Genomic DNA, 20,420 nt, shown 5'->3' with positions numbered 1-20,420 from the left:
AATGTAGAAGCCTCCCTCTGAGTTTAGTGGAGAAGAGATGCCTCAGTTGCTAACTGCACCTTTCGCAGGGGCAGCACAGTAGCATAACAGTTAGTCTATCCTTTACAGCACCAATAAATTGAACTGGGTTCAATTACCGCTGCTTTCTGTAACAAGCTTGTGCATTCTCCCCATGACCGCGTTCAAAGTAAGCTTCTTATCAAAGTACATGCGCATCATTTTCTCGAGGGACATTCACAGTAGAACAAAGAAATACAATAGAATTAATGAAAAACTGCAACCAATGTGCAAAAGAAAACAAACCCTGCAAACAGAACAAAATAAATAATCAATCAATAAATCAGTCATGAGTTGTAGTCCTTGAAAGTGAGTCCATAGGTTGCGGGAACAGTACGCTGTTGGGGTGAGTGAAGTTATCCACACTGGTTCAGAAGGCTGATGGCTGAAGGGTAACAACTGTTCCTCACCTGGTGCTGTGAAATTTTATGCACCTGTACCTCCTCCCTGATGGGAGCAGCAAGAAGAGTGCATGGCCGGATGGTAGTGGTCCTGGGTGGTGGGAGTCCTTGATGATGGAAACTGCTTTCCTGCAACAATACTCCGTGTAGACGTGCTTAATGGTGGGGAGGGCTTTGCCCGTGATGGACTGTGCTTCCTGTAGACCTTGGACATTGGTGTTTCCATACCAGGCTGTGATAGAACCAGTCGGGATTCTTTCCAGGGTGCACCCGTAGAAGTTAGTCAACGTTTCAGATGTCATGCTGAATCAGCTTCTGAGAAAGTATAAGTACTGTCATGCCTTCTATATAATGGCATTTATGTGCTAGACCCAGGACAGGTCCTCTGATATGATAACACCAAGGAATTTAAAGTTACTGACCCTCTCCACCTCCGATCCCTTAATGAGGACTGTTGTATAGACCAAACAATAGGCATTCTGCAGATGCTGGAAATTCAAGCAACACACATCAAAGTTGCTGGTGAACGCAGCAGGCCAGACAGCATCTGTAGGAAGAGGTGCAGTCGACGTTTCAGGCCGAGACCCTTCATCAGGTCCTGACGAAGGGTCTCAGCCTGAAACGTCGACTGCACCTCTTCCTACAGATGCTGCCTGGCCTGCTGCGTTCACCAGCAACTTTGATGTGTATTGTTGTATAGACCAGTGGCTCCTTCCTCCTATAGTCAATAAGCTCTGGTTTTGCTGATGTTCAGTGAGAAGTTTTTGTGGTGGCACCATTCAACCAGATTTTCAATCCAACTCCTATATGCTCACTCGTCACCACCTTGGATTCGGCCAATGACAGTGGTGTCAACAGCAAACAAATATGGCTTTGGAGCTGTACTTAGCCACAGAGTCTGATATAAAGCGAGTAGAGCAGGGGGCTAAGCACATAACCTTGTGGTGCTTCTGTGTAATAACTAGATGTTATTGCCAATCTGATCTGACTTGAGTCCGCAAGTGAAGAGAGCGAGCATCTAGTTGCACAAGGTGATATTATATTGAGGCTTAGGTCTTGGAGCTTAGTGATTAGTTTTCAGAGGATGATAGTGTTGAATACCGAGCTGTGTTGATGTATGCATTTTTGCTGTCCAGATGTTCCAGGGTTGAGTGAATGGGCACCAGCTGTGGAATTGTTGTCATGGTAGGCAAATTGGAGCACATCCAAATCACTCCTCAGGCAGGAATTGATGTGTTTCATGCCCAACCTCTCAAAACACTTTATCATAGTGGATTTCCAACAGGTGCTCTGGTTTCCTCTCACATTCCAAAGACGTACGGGTTAGGGTTAGCAAGCTGTGGGCCTGCTATGTTGTGGGTGCCAAAAGTGCATCAATATTTGGTGGCTGCCCCCAGCACATCTTTGGACTGTGTTGGTCGTTAACACAAACATGTTTCACTGTATGTTTTGATGCACATGTGACAAATACAGCTAATCTTTCAGTGATATTGAGTTGTGGTGACACTCTTGCCTATCCTCCATTCACCACTATGGGATGGGGGTGGGGGGAAACCAGCGACCACTGCCTCTGCTCCCATCCCTTTCCCTGTGATGGGATGGTTGGTTATCACACTCACTGCACCCCTCCTGTTGATCCCTCCGATTTGATGCAGTGGGTGTCGTACCTCTCCTGTTGTGATTGGATGGGAGATGTCTTTTCTCCTGTTGTGATAGGCTGGCAGGAGGATTGTCCCTTTTACTCTGACTACCTGTCCAATGCGAGGTATTCCTTCTTGCTATCTCTGTCCTGTGGTGATTGGGTGTAGGTATTTCTCCCCCCTCCTGTTGTGATTGGGTGGGGTGTCATTCTCTCTCCTCCCCCCCCCCACTTTTCCTATTGTGATTGGGTGCAGGTGCCCCTTCTACGTTTGTGACTGGGTGGGGCTGTTTTCCCACCCCCTCCCATTGTGATTGGGTAGGGTTGTTGGGGGGGGGGTTGTTCTCTCCCCCCCATTATGAATGGCTTGGGTGAAGGTGTTATTCTCTTCCCCCACCCCCGTTGAGATTAGGTGGGGTGGGAGGTGTTATTCTATTCCCCCCCCCGATGTTATTGGGTGGGGTGTCGTTCCCTCTCACACTTCCCCACCTCCCCCCCCCCAACAATCCCCCCCCCACCGTCCGCTCCGCGTGGCCCCGCCCCCTCGGGCACTGATTGACAGCTCCGGGGACCGCTAATGGTTAAACGGGGCTCAGCCGGTCCGAGCGGGCTGGGTGAGCCGAGCCGAGGCCGAGGCCAGGCGCCGCTCCGCTCGCCAGAGCCGAGTGATGTGGGTAAGGCGGCGGCGGCGGCGGCGGGGGAAATGAAAAGAGGGCCGTGTGGCAGCGGGCGCGCTAAGTTAACCCTTTCCCGGGCCCGACGCCCTCCACCACCACCGGGCGAGCTAGCTGCTAGGCCGCTGGCGGAGGTCTTGGGGGGCCCCTGGAGAGTCCGAGAGGCGGTGGCGGCCGCCGCGAGCTTCCTGGCTCGACTGGGCCGCTTGCCTGCAGGCTGCTCCCGGGAAGGGAGGCCGGGGCGGACCGGGCCTAGCCCTGGAATAAGGTGTGTGTCGGGAGATTCCTCCCCTCAGCTCCGCTCTCTGCAGCTGGGGAGCAGACTTGTTGCAAAGCTTTCCTTTCCCTCTCCACTTTCATATAAAGTACATTATCCACAAATCCTTTCCATTCCAGCAAGATTTCTCATATGCAAAAAAAATCAATCTCCACGTGTATTCCGATGCAAAATGTTATCAAGACATACGCTATCAATATATTGTTGCAGAAGTAAAAGAACAGTTGCTTATTTCTATTATCCAGAGATATCGTTATGTAATATATGCTGTTATTATGTAATCTATTCCTTGGGGGGTGGGGGCTTGGTATTCTTATATAATACATTGCCTAAGGGATTTGCAAATTGGTTAAATTTTGCGTAATGAAGTATTTGTTTCACTTATTTTGAAGACTGAAGTTTTAGTATTTTCCACAATGGAGGTTATTTTGCTGATGCAAATCACGATGCAGTTTTTTTGGGGATAAAGTTTTTGCCAATTTCTTAGTTTTATACAGTGTTTGCTCTGTAGAACCTTATTAATATTTATCCCAACTCAAGTCTGCTTGAAATTTTGTTTTAGAGGTTATTCTTGCAGTGAACATTAATTTTAAAATTCTGCATGAATTTATTAAATTTGTCAATACGAACTTCAGGGTTGCAAAAGAATTTTGCAGTCATATTGGTTGGTTAATTTGTATATTGTTCAGCTGTTTTCTGTGCACTTCAGAATTTGTGTATCTGGAAATATGCACATATCACAGAATCTGGAGTTTTGCAATTTTAATGTGGAAAGTGGGTTAGTATTACATGTTGGTGGGAATTGGTATTAGAATTAGTAATGTATCGATATTAAAAACATAAACTTTAAAATGGCAGAAAAAGTATGTCAGGTTAAGGGATACCTTGGGTAGGAGCGGTGCTGTCACTGAGGTTTGATGAGAATCAGTTTTTTTTAAAGCGTCAATAGGTACATTTAGTGTCAGAAATGTATACAATATACATGCTGAAATTCTTTTTCTTTGTAAGCATCCACAAAAACAGAGGAGTGCCCCAAAGAATGAAAGACAGTTAAATGTTAGAACCCCAAAGCGGGCTCCCCAGCTCCCCCCTCCCACACACAAGCAGCAGCAAGGAAATGGCCCCATCCCCACCCCCACCAGCAAAAGTGAGAAGAAATTTGTTGGTAATCAGCAGTGGTACTGTGTAAAGACATAAAAGTACTATACATTGCAAATTAAATCAATAGTGCCAGAGAAAGCAACAATGGAAGAGTTCATGGACCATTCAGAAATCTGAGGACAGAGGGGAAGAAGCTGTTTCAGAATTATTGAGTTTGGGAAAGGTTCCTAGCTCACCCGCTGTCTTGCCCCCCTTTTTTTTGAATATTGTTCCTACAGATAGTTGGTGGTCACCATTCTTGAAAGTGAGAGGTAATTGCTCAATGCTAAAACTTGGCAGCATTTTCTGAAAATAGGAGGTCTGCAGAGCAGTTTGTCTCAGATTTAAGCATTGCCTGTTGATGTATCACTGGTGAGCTTTTATATTGGTCTGTTCATTTCCTTGAATCTGGAGTGCAGCCTCTGCCTGTCACTCTCCATTTAATTTTATGATCCTTTACTGATCCACTGGGACAGTGTGTGGCCACGTGGGCTTAGTTGCTGTGCTGTTGGAAGGATATAACTGACATCCAGTTGTCCTAACAATTATGGCTGTAAAGAAGGGTGATGTGCAGGGAAGATGGACAAATGAGGAGATGTTTTGAATCAGAATTAGGTTTATTATCATTGGCATGTCGAAAGTTGCAGCAGAGATGCTGTGCCGCCCTTTTAACCTATTTTAAGATCAATCTAACCCTTCCCTCCTACATAGCCCCCCCCCCCACCAATTTCTATCATCCTTGTGCCTATATGAGTTTCTTGTTTCTTTCTTTCCTGCCGCCTTGTGGCACATCGGGTGACAACCTTGCCATTTCTTCAGCATTTTGTCTGTTTTTGTGAGGCTGAGTTGCCAGCTCAATGCTCATCCCAGCTTGCTGGGAGCCGGCTGGATTCAAACCCAGGCCCATTTCCCTGAAAGTCCAGTGTGGACGCTATTACACCAACATCCAGCCAGTCTGAGTCTCCTAAATGTGTCTACCGCCACCCCTGATGCACTTTCTGTTTTTTTTTTAAAAAACTTAACCTCTGACTTTCTTCCAATCACCTTAAAATTATGTCTCCTCCTATTAGCCATTTCTGGCTGAGGAAAAAGTCTCCGGCTGTAAACTCAATCTTTGCCTCTTATATGGTCATGAAATTTGTTGTTTTGAGGCAACATTGCAGTGCAATATATAATTTTTAAAAATTACAATAATAAGATTTAAAATCAGAATCAGGATTAATATCATTGGCATATGCTGTGAAATTTGTTATGCGGCAGCAGAACAGTGCAATACATTATAAAAACTGTAAATTACAGTACGAAGTATATTTTGGAAAGTTAAATAAGTATTACAAAAAGAAGTATTGAGATAGTGTTCATGGGTTCAGTGTCCATTCAGAAATCGGATGGCTGAGGAGGAGGCTGAATTGTTGAGTGTGTGTCTTCAGGATCCTGTAATGTGAAGAGGGAGCAACGCACTGAGGTAGTGATCATGGACCATTCAGAAATCCAATGGTAAAAGGGAAGAAGCTGTTTCTGAAATGCCGAGTGTGTATCAGGCCTGCATGTCCTGGGTGGTGAAGGTTTTAAATGACGGATGTCACCTTCTGGAGGTATCACCTCTTGAAGATGTCCTGGATGTTGGGGAGGCTCGTGCCCATGACGAAGCTAGCACAGTTCAGTACTCACCAGCTTTTTTCGATCCTGTGCAGTGCCCCTCTACACCAGACGGTGATGCAACCAGTCAGAATGGTCTCCACGGTATGTCTGTCGAAATTTGCGAGTGTCTTTGATGATGTACCAAATCTCCTCAAACTCCTGATGGAAATACAGCTTCTGTTGTGCCTTTTTTGTAATTGTCTCATATATTGGGCCAGGAAAGATCTTCAGTGATTTGATACCCAGAAACTTGAAGCTGCTCACCCTCTAAATCTATTAAACACCAGTCATTTGCCTCATAATGATGTGTGGTTTCATTTGCTTTACTCACTTTGCATATATTTTGTTCATTTTGATTACCTTGGACTTGGGTGTTTTAATTGATGCACATTTCCTTTTGGGCAGAGTTTAAGATTTCTGCTACCTCTTGTGGATTCTTGATTTTGCTCCTGTCCTGAAATTTAAGATCATACTCTTTACTGCATTACCCTGGTGTTGGAATTAGCTTCTTTTTAGCCTTTCTAATCCTTTCATCATTCATAGATGTGAGGATAATCCAGCCATTAAAGGGCAGGGAGATGTGCGCAGCATGCCCTCAAGTTGATTGTTTGTTGTTTGGAACCTGGCAGGTGAATCAGTAAACCACTCTTACTGATTCAGTGCAGAATAGGCCCTCTGAGCTGCCCCCGATTTAATCTGAGTATAGTTTACAGTGCCAGATTAATTCACCAACCGGTACATCTTTGGACTGGGAGGAGAAGCTGGAGGAAACCCTGGCAGTCAGGGGAAGAGGCATGGGGAAACCCACGCACCCACACAGACAGCGTCAGGAGTTGAACCCGACTTGCTGGTACTGAGAAGTGTTGTACTAAGCACTACACTACAATGATTTCTGTGACCAGTAAGGATGCAGGCAGTCTTTTTTTCTTACTGAGGTTGGGTGAGACTAGAACTAGAGGTCACAGGTTAAGACCATAAGACATAGGAGCAGAACTAGGTCACTTGGCCCATCTAGTTTGCTCCGCCATTTCATTATGGTTGATCCAATTTTCCTCTCATCCCCAATCTCCTGCCTTCTCCCTGTATCCCTTCACACCCTGACCAATCAAGAATCTGTCAATCTCTGCCTTAAATATACATGAAGACTTGGCCTCCACAGCTGCCTCTTGGTACAAAGAGTTGCAGATTCACCACTCTGTGGCTAAAGATGAGCCTTTTGGTTAAGGATGAAAGGTGAAATATTTAATGAGAATCTGAGGAGGAACTTGGTGTTCAGATACGGCCACATTCAAAACAGTTACTTGTACATTGTGTTTTATAGAATTGCTTTTAGAATTAGCTGTTTCAGAATGGTGGATCAGACTTGATGGGCCGAATTGCCTAGTTCTGCTCCTATGTCTTAGGGTCTTATTTTGGTTCAGTCTTGGTTGTTACTATTAAATTGCTGGATAAAAATTCCCAACTTGTCGCCATTGCTTTCATTATTTGCAAATAGCCCGGGCCACTCCTTATGGCACTGCTCCAGTTTTTTTTTGCACAGTGCTTGCCTGTTACACTTTTATTTTTAGGAATTTAGGCCCCCGTTAATGGAAAAATAGCTTAGGTTTCCAACTATTGAATGCACTCCCTCCCTCTCTCTCATGAGAGAGAAATGATTTTCAACAGCTGAGTTACTTTGAGACTCAATCCCGTTTGTTTTTTTCTGCTGTTGCTGTTCTGTAATTGAGTAGTTAAGGTAATGCTTTTTTTCTTATAAGTACTTTTTCCCCGAGATTATCATTGCTTATTAACCCAGTACTGAGACAAATGATGAATGCTGTTCAGCACAGAAGCTTGTAAACTGTTGTTAAGAGATGAGCTCTGAATGTCAGTGAATAAACTGAAGTTGCAAAGCTATTAACAAAATGTTGGATGTTAGTTATGAGACAGTGTACTACTGTGTGCGTTCGTGTGCACAATACATTGCATATTGCTGAAACGTGGCTTAAAGATGAGATGGACCGTCGGGTCGATATTTTAGTTTAAAGGGTTTTGAGACCAGAGGACAGGATGCATTCATATTATTTACAATAACCATTATAGTTTGTAAGGGATGATGTGTGAGAAAGATCAACATTATCACGGGGGACTGTGTGTGATGGAGCTTATTACAATGTCTGTTGCTTTTGTAAGAACATGCTAATAGTTTGGAAATAGGGGCTATTATTAGGGTGTCACGGTATAGTGGCATTCAGTGTAACACTATTGGACCATAAAACACAGAAGCAGAATTGGCCCATTGAATCTGAAACACCATTTGATCATAGCTGATTAATTTTTCCTCTCAGCTCCGTTCTCCTCCCTGTAACATCTGACACCCTAATTAATCAAGAATCTATCAACCTTTGCTTTAAATACTATTACTGCACCAGCGGCCCGAGTTCAGATCTGCTGCTGACTGTAAGAAGTTTGTACGTTCTCCCTGTGATAGAATGTGTAGAATTTACTACACAGGAGCAGGCCCTTCTGCCTATAATGCATGATGTACCATTAAACTAATCCCTTCTGCCTGCATGTGAGCCATGTCCCTCCACTCCCATGTGCCTCTGTCGTGAGGATCTTCAAATGTATGTCCGAAGTTCAGCGAAGGGGGCTGGACAGGCAGCTAAGGTGGTTAAGATGGTGTGTGAGATGCTTGCGTCTTTCCAGCTGTGGCGAAGCAAGGATTCGCCAATACTCTGTACTGTGCACAGTTCTCATCATCTTAAAACAAAAGGCTTAATAGCATTCTGGAATTGCCAGGGCTGGTGAATTGCAGTGGTGGTGACTACATTGGGGTGGTACTCTTTGGCTCTGAGAGAAGGTTTAATTGAGCCTTGATGGGCAAGATGAATCAACTGCACGAGAGGATGTTATGGATATTGCTGGCAAAGCCAGCATTCTTTTACTTAATTGCCATTGAAATTGGTGTTGAGCTACTGCCTGGAGCCTGTGTAGAGATATGATGAAGGTACTCCCACTACAACGTCGGGAAGCTAGTTCTATGATTACACTATGTAGTGGTGATTATATTTACACATCAGCATGAAGACTTGGAATGGAGCCTGCAGATGATGGAAAGAAATAAACAGTTGATGTTTCAGGCCAAGACTAAAGAAGGGTCTCAGCCTGAAACGTCAGTTTATTCATTTCCATAGATGCTGCCTGGCCTGCTGAGTTCTTGCAGCATTTTGAGTGTTGCATGATGCTATACAGGCCCTTTGGCCCATGATGTTATGTTGACCTATTAACCAACGCCAAGATTCTGCGCACATGCTGTGCTTGGTGTTAGAGGTTATATAGACTTGAGGTGCTGTCAGGGTACCTTTAGCAAGTAATTAGTGCAGTCTGTAGACAGTACACACTCTAGTTACTGTGAGCTATTGGTGTAGAGAATGAATGCAACAAGTGCTGGATGGGTTGCCGGTATCAGTATCAACTCTGATATTACCAGCATTTGTCATGAAATTTGTTATTTTGTGGCAGCAGTATATTGCAATACATAACAAAAACTATACATTACAACAAGTATATACATACATAAAATGTTTATGTACAGAGTATATACATATACATAAATCTGTGGAATTCTTTACCACAGGCAGCTGTGGAGGCCAAGACTTTATGTATATTTAAGGCAGAGGTTGATAGATTCTTGATTGGTCAGGGAATGAAGGGATACAGGGAGAAGGCAGGAGACTGGGGATGAGAGGAAAATTGGATCAGCCATGATGAAATGGCAGAGCAGTCGCGACAGGCCAAATGGCCAAATTCAGCTCCTATATCTTATGGCAAATACATAAGATGTGCAAAGAGAGAGAGGAAGTGTTCATGGATTCATTGCCTATTCAGAACTCTGATGGTGGAGGGGAAGAAGCAGTTCCTGAAATGTTCAGTATGAGTCTTCAGGCTCTTGCACCTCCACCTTGATGGTAGCAGTGGGGGAAAAAAGGCATGGTGGGGGTCCTTGGTGACATACCAGTTCTCTTTGAACTCCTAATGAAATATAGTTGTCGCCATGCCTTCTTTGTAATTGCATCCATATGTTGGGCCCAGAGATGTTGATACCCAGAAACTTGAAACTGTTTACACTTTCCATTGCTGATCCCTCTCTGAGCACTGGTGTGTGTTCCCTCAATTTCTCCTTCCTGACGTCCACAATCAGTTCCTTGGTCTTAGTGACATTGAGACACCACTCAACCAGCTGACCTACCTTGCTCCTGTCCGCCTCCTCATCACCATCTGAAATTCTGCCAGCAATAGCTGTGTCATCAGCAAATTTATAGATGACATTTAAGCTGTGCCTAGCCACACAATTGTGGGTGTCGAGAGAGTAAAGCAGTGGGCTTAGCAAATATCCTGGAGGTGTACCAGTGTTGATTATCAGTGAGGAGGAGGTGTATTTTCTGGTCCGCACAGACTGTGCTCACTTGATGAGTAAGTCAAGGATCCAGTTGTAGAGGGAGGTACAGAGGCCCAGGTTTTGGAGCTTTTTGATTAGAACTGAGAGTATGATTGTGTTGAACACTGAGCTGTAGTCAATAAATAGCAGCTTGACATAGGTATTCTATTGTCCAGGTGATCCAAGGCCAAGTGGAGAACCAGTGAGATTGCATCTGCTGCAGACCTATTGCGGCAGTAGGCATATTGCAGCAGGTTTAGGTTCTTGCATAGGCAGGAGTTGATTCTTGCCATGACCAACCTCTCAAAGCACTTCATCACAGTAGATGTGAGTGCCACTGGGCGATAGTTGTTGAGGCAGCTCAACCTGCTCTTCTTGGGCATTGGTATGATTGTTGAGCTTTTGATGCAGGTTGGAACTTCCGAACGCAGCAGTGAGGGATTCAAGATGTCCTTGAACACAACCGCCAGTTGATTGGCACAGATTTTCAGAGCCCCACCAGGTGCACCATCAGGGTCTGACAACTTGTGAAGATTCACCTCTTGAAAGATGTTCTAACATCGACCTTTGAGACAGATCACAGGGTTACTGGATGCTGCAGGGATTTGTGCGGATGTACTTTTATTCTCCCTGCCAAAGTTTGCATAAAGGGCATTGAGCTCATCTGGGAGTGATGCATCACTGCTATGCATGATGTTAGGTTTTGCTTTGTAGGAAGCAATGGCCTGCAAACCCTGTCAGAGCTGATGTGCATTTGATTCTGTCTCTAGCCTCAATTGGAATTGATTTTTTTTTTGCTTTGTAGTGGATTCTGGCTCCCATCTTATCCCTTCTCTTCTCCCCACCTACCCATTGCCTCCTGGTACCATTCAAGCAGGCATCTTTGTTTTGGATGTCTTGAGCTCCTTGAGAGTTGTTGGAGCTGCACCAGGCAAGTTAGAGTCAATTTCCTTGCACCCAGATGTGTACCTTAGGGGCTTGTGGAGGCTGGAGGTGAATTGGCTGAACCATCTTTCCTTTCAGACAAGCTGTTGATCAAATCCTTTTTCAGGGGCATGGAATAGGAGATTATGGAGAATAATCACTTGTTAAAGAAAAAATCCTGATACCAGTTTTGAGAATCACTTTCATTCTCTGTCCTTTGATTCTTGGAGACCTGGGGCATTGGGGAAGGGACGGTGTAGTATTTTTCCAAAAGTTTGTTGGAATTTGGAATAGATAGTGGACATGGAGAGGATATTTCCAATAGTGGGGGACCAGAGGGCACAGTCTCACAATAGAAGGATGTCCATTTAGAATGGATGGGGAATTTCTTTAGCCAAAGTGTGGTGAATGTGTGGAATTCATTGCCACAGACAGCTGTGGAGACCAAGTCATTGGGTATATTTAAAGCAGAGGTTGATTGGTCCTTGATTAGGCAAAGCTTATAGGGAAAAGGCAGGAGAATGCAGTTGAGGGGGATAATAAATCACGTATAATGGAATGGTGGAGCAGAGTTGGTGGGCTGAATGGCTTAATTCTAGTCTTATGTCTGATATCTATACAAATTTGGGTGAAAAGGAAAAAATGGGGAAGTAAGTTGTGAGGAAGATGCAGAATGACTGTAAGAGGATAAGCTGGGTTATCTGTGCAGGCGACAATTTGGATAAATTGAGAAAATACAGGTTATCCACTTTAGTGAGAGCAATAATAAAACAAATATGTTTAACCAGAGAGAGACCACAGTACAGATGGATCTGGGTGACCTGATAAATGAAGTGGAGTTGACGTGTGAGTACGGCAATTAGTTGGTCAAATTGAGTGTTGGTTTTTAATATGAACAGCATGGAGTTCACAAGTAAGGAAGTGATGTTACAGCTGTACAGATTATTGTCGAGACCACAGCTGAAGTGATGGGTATATTTTTTGTCTCCTTATGTATTTAAATTGGAAATATACTCACAGTTCAAAGCAAGTTCACTAGATGCTGGTGTGATCTCCTCTACATCAGCGAAACCGGAGATAGATTGGGGGATAGCTTCATTAAGCATCTTTGCTCCATCCACCACAAAGGGCGGGATTTCCCAGTGGCCACCCACATTAATTCTTCTTCTCATTCCTATTCTGACATGTCAGTCTATGGCCTTCTGCAATGTCATGGTGAGTCCACTCTCAAGTCGGAGGAGCAACACCTGATATTCTGTCTGGGTAGCCTCCAAACTAAAGCCGTAAACATCAATTTCTTGCCCTCCTACCTTATCTCTTTTCCATTCCCCATTCTGGCTTTCCTCTTATACCTTCTCTTTATGTGCCCATCATTTTCCCCCTGTGCCCCTCTCCTTCCCATTCTCCTATGGTTCACTGTCCTCTCCTTTCCGATTGCTTCTTCAGGCCTTTACCTCGTCCACCTATCACGTCTCAGCTTCTCACTTTTCCCCCTCTCTTCTCTCTCCCTCTCCCCCCCCCCACTTGGTTTCACCTTTTCCCTGACAGCTTGTCCTCCTTTCCTTTCTTCTACCTTCTTAATCTGGCTTTTTCCCCCCTTTTTTTTCCCCCAGTCCTGATGAATGGTCTCAGCCCGAAACATCGATCTTTTGTTCCTCTAGCAGCTTATGTGTGGTGCTCTGGATTTCCAGTATCTACAGTATCTCATATATTTCAGTTCAGTAGATTATGTGTAGGAACTTAGTGGGTCAGGCAGCATTAGGGGGAAATAGACATCCAGCATTTCAGGCCAAGATCCTTCATCTGAAGAGGTGAAAGGACAGAAGGGGGTGTCCAAGAGGAGGAAGGTTTGATGTGGAACAAGGAGTTATCGGTGGGGATTCCTTCCCAAAGGAATGGGCATGGAGGCAGTGGGAGAAGAGTTCCGTATCCTGACGTGCGTGGAACTTGTTAAGATGCTGATGAAGTCCACTCCAGGTGGAGGGGCTTGACCTGTAATGTCAACGGTCTGCTTCCTTCCACAAATGTTGCCTGACCTGCTGAGTTACTCCAGCTTTTTGTGTCTTGCTCTAAATTCCAGCATCTGCAGTCTCTTGTGCCTTCACAGAATTTCCTCCTTGTGTGAAGAAGTGTTTAACCTGATGGAACTGAAGGAGGAGAAGTGGTGTTATTGATAGGTACAGGCTCTGACAGAGCTTGATAGGGTCAAAGTGGAATGAATGTTTCCATCGGTACTGGAAGTCTACAATTAGTTGGCAGATTTTCCAAGTAAGCGGTTGTCCATTTGGAAAGTTGAACTTGAAAGCAGAATACATAGTTAATCTCAGGATTCATAGCAGTGTGGAGGAACAGAGATATTTTTGGGTCCACATGTATGGATCCTTCAAAGCGGCACATTGATAGAAGGTATATGGTATTTTGGCCTTCCTTAGTTGGGGAATTGAGTTCGAGAGCCATGAGGTAATGTTGCAGCTCTACGATTACTCTCGGAATATCGTGTTCAGTTGTGGTTGCCTCTTCACAGGAAGGATGTGGAAGCTTTAGAGAGGGTGCAGGGGAGGTTTACCAGGATACTGCCTACATCAGAGAGCATGTCTTGTGAGGAAAAGTAGAGTGAACTAGGGCTTTTCTCTTTGGAGAGGAGGCGGAGGAGAAGTGACTTGATATTAGTGCATCAAAATCAGTATTAATATCACTGGCATATGTCATGAAATTTGTTTTGTGGCAGCAGTACATGGCAATACGCAATAAAGACTATAAATTACAATAAGAAATCAATTACTCAAGAAAAAATTAAGTCATCCAAAAAGAGAGGAAAACAACAGGGCTCCATGTTGATGTACTCATTGGGGGGGGAGTGCTTTACCCGTGATGGACTTAACTGTATCTACTATTTTTTTTTGTAGACTTTTCCATTTAAGGCATTGGTATTTCTATACCAAGCTATGAAGCAACTTGTCAACATACTATCCACAACACATCCATAGAAGTTTGTCAAAGTTTTAGATGTCATGCTGAATCTTTGTAAACTTCTGTGGAAGTAAAGGTGCTGCCTTGCTTAACATTCATCAAGTTGCTGACCCTCTCCACCTCTGAATCTCCAATGAAGACTGGGTCATGGACTCTGGTTTCCTCCCTCTGAAGTCAGCTACTTGGTCTTGGTGAGAGGTTGTTGTGGCACCACTCTGTCAGATTTTCAATCACCTTCCTGTATGCTGATTTGTCACCACCTTTGATTCGGCCAATGACAGTGGTACATCTGTAGAAATTTGAGAGTGTCATTATTTACATACCAAGTCATCTCAAATTCCTAATGAAATATAGCTGCTGTCATGCCTTCTTTGTAATTGCATCAATATATTAGGCCAGGACAGATCTTCATTGATGTTGTAGAAGATGACATGGGACATAGATATAGTGGACAGCTAAAGATTTTTTCCCCAGCAGGAAAATGGCTAATACAAGGGGTCTTAACTTTAAGGTGTTTGTAGGAAAGGAGAGGGGTGTGGATGTCAGAGATAGAATTTTTACTCAGAGTGGTAGGTCTATAGAATGCCTTGCCAGAGGTACTGGTAGAAGCAAATGAATCATTTACATTTTAGAGACGCTATGGATGAAAGGAGAATGGAAGGCTTTGACAGAGAAGGGTTAGATTGATTTTAGAGAAAGTTAAGAGGTCAGCACACCATTGTGGGCTAAATGGTCTGCTGAACTGTTCAATGTTTCTCTGCTGTAAATTCAGTTTGGCCCAATAAGCCAATATTAATCTTATTCTCCACATGAACCTCTGCCACCCTACTTCATATCTTCAATATGTTCTTCTATTGCATTCTTCCTTGTACTTGTCTGGCAGAACTTACTGCTCTTGCACTTCAGTGTTTATAGAGTGTATATTCTCACATCTTTCTAGTTGCGCTTGAAACCACAACCTGTGATTCAGAGGTGACAGTTTTGTGACAGAGCTGCAGCTGAGACTGCTTTCTTTCTGCAGTCTATTTCACTGTTTTATTTTCCTTCCTCTGAACTTTTCCCTCAAGCAGTTGTAACCCTTGGTATAAGAAAGTATAATAGACGATTATAAGTGGGTGGATTCGTAGGTAGTAATTGTGCTGTGAAACAGCTTGTTCAGTCCTTTATAAATTTATCTTGCTGTATAACATTCATGCTGTCCCTCTCAAAAGATCTTTACTCATGGCTGAAAAATATATGTTTATCTCCAGTAGAAAGTAACCTTTAAGGACCTGACATACAAATGGACTTTTGGTGAAATGTTTAACACTGTTTTGTTCAGTGGTTTTGGCAAAAGTTTGAAAACGCAAACACTGGTTGGTGTTAGGTAAATTGAGAGTGGAGTAGGAGAGCAAATTATAATTTCCTTTTTCTTTCTACTTTGTCCCTTGCTACCATATGAGTATGTAGTAAGAAAGATCAGCAAGGTGCAGTGGTGCTGCTAATCTTGCCTCGAAGGTATGGGTCAACTATAATTTACAGCAGTCATTTCTTACTGAATTCACTCTGTGGTCTTGCTTTCTCTCTCAGTTCGATCCATCAGACCTTCTCCTCCTGAAATCCCTCCAAATAAACTATTGCCTGGCCACCGACATTGAAAGTTTTAAAGATTAGCTTTATTTGTCACATGTACATTGAAGCATACAGTGAAATGTAGCATTTGTGTCAGTGACAAACAGAATCTGAAGATTGGGCTGGGACAGCCCACAAGTGTCACTATGCTTATGGCAACAACATAACACACCCACAACTTTTTTTTACTTCCTCTCCATGCCTAGTGACGCATCGTGGGGGGTGGGGGGGCAACCTTACCATTTCTTCAGCATTTTTGACTTTTTGTACTAGGCCGAGTTGCTAGCTCAATGCTCAACCCGGTTGAGATGGAAAGCAAAGAGATGGCCGGATTCGAACCTGGGACCACTTGCCTCAAAGTCCAGTGCTGATGCCACTACACCACTGGCCAGCTATACCCAGAACTTGCTAACCCCTAATTGTACCTGTACGTAGTACGAGAGGGCATGACTTAAGGATTGAAGGGCGCCCATTCAGAACAGAAATGCGAAGAAATTTTTTTAGTCAGAGGGTGGTGAATCTATGGAATTTGTTGCCACGGGCAGCAGTGGAGGCCAAGTCATTGGTTGTATTTAAGGCAGAGATTGATAGGTATCTGAGTAGCCAGGGCATCAAAGGTTATGGTGAGAAGGCGGGGGCGTGGGACTAAATGGGAGAATGGATAAGCTCATGATAAAATGGCGGAGCAGACTCGATGGCCTGAATGGCCGACTTCTACTCCTTTGTCTTGTGTTCTTATGGTCTTCGGAATGTGGGAGGAAACCCACGTGGTCTTGGGGAGAACATGTAAACTTTCAGACGGTGGCAGGAATTGAACCCTCATCAGTGATTGCTCGCGCTGCAAAGCATTGTGCTAACCGCTACACAACTGTGCTGCGCGAACGGCATTGGGGCCATTTAAGTAGCTATTGTAGAGCAATCCAGTAAATTGATTCTTGAATGTTTTAAAGTTCTCTACCTGGGGATCTGTCACATGGAGAAATTGTGGCTGTGGAGCCAGTGGAAAAGCTTATGGTTTTAAAATGAGATCTGACCTCCTTCAGTTCTGTTGTGAATGGGTTCTGCTGTGCTGGCAATTGACTGCTAGCCAGCAGTAACGCTGTTGAAATTCTGCCTTCACTTTCAAAGAACTAATTGATGACCCCAGTTAAACGGTACAACCTCTGAACAAGCTGCACACTGCTATTGGTTAACATCCAGTTTCCTCCTAGTATAATGGATCTTCAGTAGCACATCCAAAAAATAAAATTTAAAGATGGCTAAGAACATTTCTCTTTATCTAGGGCGTGTTCAAATGATTCAGTTTCATATCAGAGAATGTGTGCAGCATACAACCTGAAATTCTTACTCTTTGCAGACATCCATGAAACAGGAAAAAACCTCAAAGAATGAATGACAGAAATGTTAGAACTCTAAAGCCCACCCTCCCCTCCCAAGCACAAGCAGCGGCAAAAACATAATGAGTTTTTCAGAAATATGAGCTTAAACAAATTCCTCAACACGATATTCTGCAGGTGTTAACACATACAAAATGCTGGAGGAGCTCAGCAGGTCAGATAGCATCTGTGGAAATGAATGAACAGTTGTCATTTTGGGTCAAGACCTTTTATCAAGCCTGGAAAGGAAGGGGGAAGACGCTTGAATAAAACGGGGGGAGGAGTACAAGCTGGTGAAATGTGAGGGGTAAGGTGGCTGTGTGTGGGACGGGGGGGCGGGTGGAGGAATGAAGGAAGAAGTTTGGGAGGTGACAGGTGGAAGAGGTGAAGGGTCTCAGCCTGAAGAATTGACTCAATTCCTTTCCAAAGACACTGCCTGACCTGAGTTCCCCCAGCATTTTATGTGTGTAACTTAAAACAACTTTCTCTTAGAAAGCTTTAAATGATCCCTATGGCTGCGTTGTCCTTGTTTTAATAAATCCCATTTAGTGAGTTCAGTCGTTTCTTTTCTGTGTCAGTAGATTTTTAATAAGGTCTGCAAGTTTTTTTTGAAAAAATTCATTTTGATGGTTTTGTGCTGATGGGTTCCCAGGAAACCTGGGTATATTTTGCCGATGGAAGTAACAAAACCTCGTGCTCTGATATATGTGGTAGTATAACAATAACACTTTAACATGGAATGTGAAATGGCTATTGGATTCTGTTGTGACTGGTGTGGTCACCATGTCAAAAGAGACTATTGCTGCAAATTGAATCCCAGCTTTGGTATATTCATCAGAACTTCTTGCTGGGGTTTGAAATTTATGAGAATCCAAGCAATGGATTTTTCTTCTCAAATCCATGGTGAAAAAGTCTTTATCCTAAAGAAATCATCATTCAAAAAAAGGTAAAATTTGTAGTTTCTGTGAAATCCATGCTAAGTGTGTGGAATTTGCATGGCCTTCCTGTGACTATGTGGCTTTTCATCTGGATGCTCCAGGAAACCCATCCCACCCTCCTCCCCCCACTAACATCTGGAAATGTGCAGATTGATAGTTTTTTTTTTCCCCCAAACTTTATTTAGAGATACAGAATGGTAACAGGCCCTTCTGGTCCAATTAACATACTAACCAATACACCTTTGGAATGTGGGGGGAAACCGGAGCACACGGAAGAAACCCAAGTGGTCACGGGAAGAAGTTACAAACTCCTCCAATGGGATCCCACCATGAAGCACATCTTTCCTTCCCCCACCCTCTCACTTTCTGGTTTCCACAGGGATCTATGCTTCTCCTTTGTCCACTCATCCCTCCTTCCCGATCTCCCTCCTGGCACTTATCCTTGCAAGTGGAACAAGGGTTACACATGCCCTACACTTCCTCCCTCACTACCGTTCTACCATTCAGGGCCCAATAACAGTCCTTCGGGTGAGGCACCACTTCACCTGTGAGTCTGTTGGGGCCATCTGCTGTATCCACTGCTCCCGATGTGGTCTCCTTTATATCGGTGAGACCTGACATAGATTGGGAGACCTTCGCTCAGCAGCTTCACTCCGTCCACCAGAAAAAGCGGAATCTCCCGGTGACCAGCCACATCCATTCTACTTCTCATTCCCATTCCAACATGTCAGTCTCGGGCCTCCTCTACTGCCTCGATGAGGCCACACTGAGGCTGGAGGAGCAACACCTTATATTCTGTCTAGGTAACCTTCTGCCAGATTTCTTGAACATCCAATAATTGCCTCCCCTCCCCCACCTCACTTCACCATTCCTCATTCCCATTCCCCCTCACCACCACCTCATCTCCTTACCTGACCATCACCTCTGTCCCTTTCTTCCATGGTCTTCTGCCCTCTCCTATCAGATTCCCCTTCCTCCAGCCCTTTCTGTCTTTCACCAATCAACTTCCCAGCACTTTACTTCACCCTCCCCCTCCCCCAGTTTCACCTATTACCTACTACCTCGTATTTCTTCCTCCACTCCCCCCACCTTCTTACTCTGACTCCTCATCTATTTTTTTCTCCAGTCGTGATGAAGGGCGTCTGCCTGAAACGTCGACTGTTTTCTCTTTTCCATAGTTCCTGCTGAGTTCCTCCAGCATTTTGTGTGTGTTGCTTTGGATTTCCAGCATCTGAAGATTTTCTCGTCTATGTACAAACCCCTTGCACACAGTGGCAGAATTGAACACAGGTCGCTGGCGCTATACCACTAACCACTATGTGACCATGCCACCCCAGGTTAATTCTGAAGTTCCCCTAACGTGTCAGCAAGTGAACAGAGTTGACTGGAGTGCTGAGATAACAAAATGGCAATGGCCTCAAAGGAATGCTTGATGGTTGACTGACAGGTCTTTTTTTATGCCGATTCTGTGACTTGAATGGAAATATAAATGCATTGTTTACAGTGGTTTACAAATCCAGAGTGTGAGGAGATGGATTTAAGTAAGAAGTTTAGAGTAGAGGGCTGCAGAAATAGGATTTCAAAGGGACAGATGTGCAAGTTTCTTCCAGAGGCAAAAAGGGCAGGTGAATGTTTTCTTTTCTGCATCATTGGGATCTCTTCTGGGGAAGGTATGACCTGTACAAAAAGGATGGATTCCACCTGGACCCTCGGCTGTTTTGCCAGAGCTGTTGGTGAGCATTTAAATTTAAGTTGGCATGGGGATGGGAACCAAAATGATGGGGCATTTGGTAGAGAAGTAGATGCAGTGTGTAGTGAGACTGTAAGGAAGGACAGGCAGATGACAGGGAACAGTTATAGTGATTGGAATGAGTTGAAGTGTAACCTGGGGGCAAAATCAAAACAGGTGATGAATATATGGCTGTAGGTGTCACACTTGAATGTGCACAATGTATGGAATAAGGTAGATGATCTTGTAGTACAGTTAGAGATTGGCAAGAATGATGTTGTGGGCATCACTGAGTTGAGACTGAAAGAAGATCATAATTAGGAGCTTAACATCCAAGGATGCACCATCTATGGAAAGGACAGGCAGGTAGGCAGAGTGATGTGGTGGCTCTGTTGGTTTTTTAAAAAAAAATGGAATCAAGTCCTTAAAAAGAGGTCACATAGAATTGGAAGATGTAGAATTCTTGTGGGTAGAATTAAGAAACTGCTCAGGTGAAAAGATCCTGATTGGAGTTATATATGGGCCTCCAAATGTAGCTAGGATGTGGGATGCAAATTATAACAGGAGGCAGAAAAGAGATGTAAAAAGGGCAATGTTACGATAGTGGTGGGGGATTTCAATGT

General features: G+C 44.0%; 1 protein-coding gene across 6 annotated transcripts in view; it reads left to right on the top strand.

Annotated features, from left to right (window-relative positions):
* zbtb47b (zinc finger and BTB domain containing 47b) overlaps positions 1–20,420 on the top strand; it is a 289,399-nt gene that overhangs the window by 62,485 nt on the left and 206,494 nt on the right. The window contains exon 1 of one of the 6 annotated variants that reach the window (XM_072254159.1): positions 2,676–2,767. The exons of 3 other annotated variants lie outside the window; for them this stretch is intronic. Coding sequence is in view for 1 of the 3 variants with exons in the window: in XM_072254154.1 (XP_072110255.1) it covers positions 2,766–2,771 (6 nt within the window). In the remaining 2 variants the exon portion in view is untranslated. Of the gene's footprint in view, positions 1–2,675; positions 2,772–2,795; positions 3,040–20,420 lie in introns of those variants that run through there. 2 more of the 6 variants (XM_072254154.1, XM_072254157.1) reach the window with 2 other exon arrangements.

Source organism: Mobula birostris, chromosome 3 (genome assembly GCF_030028105.1).
Source record: "Mobula birostris isolate sMobBir1 chromosome 3, sMobBir1.hap1, whole genome shotgun sequence".
Taxonomy (NCBI): domain Eukaryota; kingdom Metazoa; phylum Chordata; class Chondrichthyes; order Myliobatiformes; family Myliobatidae; genus Mobula; species Mobula birostris.
Note: the sequence above shows the minus strand (reverse complement) of the source record. Positions and strands in the feature narration are given on the sequence as shown.